This window comes from Micropterus dolomieu, linkage group LG01 (genome assembly GCF_021292245.1).
Source record: "Micropterus dolomieu isolate WLL.071019.BEF.003 ecotype Adirondacks linkage group LG01, ASM2129224v1, whole genome shotgun sequence".
NCBI lineage: Eukaryota > Metazoa > Chordata > Actinopteri > Centrarchiformes > Centrarchidae > Micropterus > Micropterus dolomieu.
The window spans coordinates 3,002,347-3,003,680 of NC_060150.1; the positions used below are offsets into that span (position 1 = coordinate 3,002,347).

At 39.7% G+C, this 1,334-nt stretch overlaps 1 protein-coding gene across 1 annotated transcript in view; it reads right to left on the reverse strand.

The window, feature by feature from the left end:
* Positions 1 to 1,334, reverse strand: part of plaat1l (phospholipase A and acyltransferase 1-like) — a 7,210-nt gene that overhangs the window by 1,835 nt on the left and 4,041 nt on the right. Inside the window, exons 5-6 of the mRNA XM_046053067.1 lie at positions 1,173 to 1,261; positions 917 to 1,081 (exon numbers count right to left, since the gene is read on the reverse strand). Coding sequence (XP_045909023.1) covers positions 917 to 1,081; positions 1,173 to 1,261 — 254 coding nt within the window. The remainder of the gene's footprint in view (positions 1 to 916; positions 1,082 to 1,172; positions 1,262 to 1,334) is intronic.

Below are 1,334 nucleotides of genomic sequence, written 5' to 3' on the forward strand. Positions count from 1 at the left end.
AAGCACCACCACTCTACAGTCTTCAGAAAGCTTTAATAAGAACCAAAAAGTTTAGAAAGTACAGTGTAAGTTCTTTGGAAGAAGTTAGTTTGGTATTCCCTGTATGGATAAAAGTATAATAAATAATAATAGTTTGTCATTTAGGACGCTTTTATCCAAAGTGACCTATAACTGCTATATATGTCAGAGCAACAGGAAGCAAATGGAGCAACTAGGGGTGTCTTCTTCTGAGACACATTGGTGGATGTCGCAGTGGGAAGCAAACCCAGGTCAAATTCAAGTCCCAAAAAGAGACAGTAGAAGACGTCGGAGAAGGTGAGGAAAGAGAAAAAGAGAGAGAGTAAATCCCAGACTGGCCTTAACGTTAGCAAAATGTTAGAGTCAAAGAGACTGAAGAGGACGTTGACGGAGGAAGTGAAGAAAAGAAAAAGATAGCTTGATGCTGGCGAGAGCTTCATGAAATAAAAGGCTGCAAGACAGACAGCGAGCTCGTCTTCTTTCTGTTGGACTGTTAAGACTTATTTCTATGTGTTGTTTTGTTGCACTTGCTTGATGTTTGGCAGTTAGCAAAGTTCGCCATGCACTTGCTAGTTTTCGATCCTTATGTAATCATAACAACAGAGCTGTCCACTCTAAAACAATACATAATATTTACATACATTACATCATGTTGCTTTAAATGTAAACACTGACAGTTAAACTGCCAACCTGACAACAGACATGATGATGATGATGATGATGATGTTATCTACATGTGACAGCTGGAGCAGGAAAAAAAAAAAAGTCATTTCATTCAAGACTTCTATATAATGAGCTTCCTGATATTATTCAATGAAATAATAAAAGCCTTCTGTCTGAAAATTGGAAAAGTAAATGAAACTTTATCAGTAAGAACAATAAGTAATACTGTACTGACCTGTTCAGATTTCTTGACTCCGTATCTCAACAGCGTCGCCTGGTGCTCGCTGTTATGAAACAGGATGTCAAAAGTCACCTCACGTCCCATCAAGTCGTCGATGGCCGGCTTCACCACGCTGTGGAAGTCTCTGGCCGAGAACGAGTCGTCCAACATGTTGTTGACCTGCGACGAGGGGAATTCATCAAGACTCAGTGTTTATCTCTACAATAATTCACATTTTATGAGATTCTCAGATGTTTTCCATGATAGTTGCCTTGTAGTTTTCCCCCAGCAGCTCCAGTGGATCCAGTTTGACCTCTGACTTCAGGGCTCGGCCAAAGAGCGGCAGCTTGGAGTCTGAATCTGACAAACAAACACATTACAAGCGTTATTATATTCTTTAAGATAATAGAAGCTCTTGAATGTAATTGGTAAA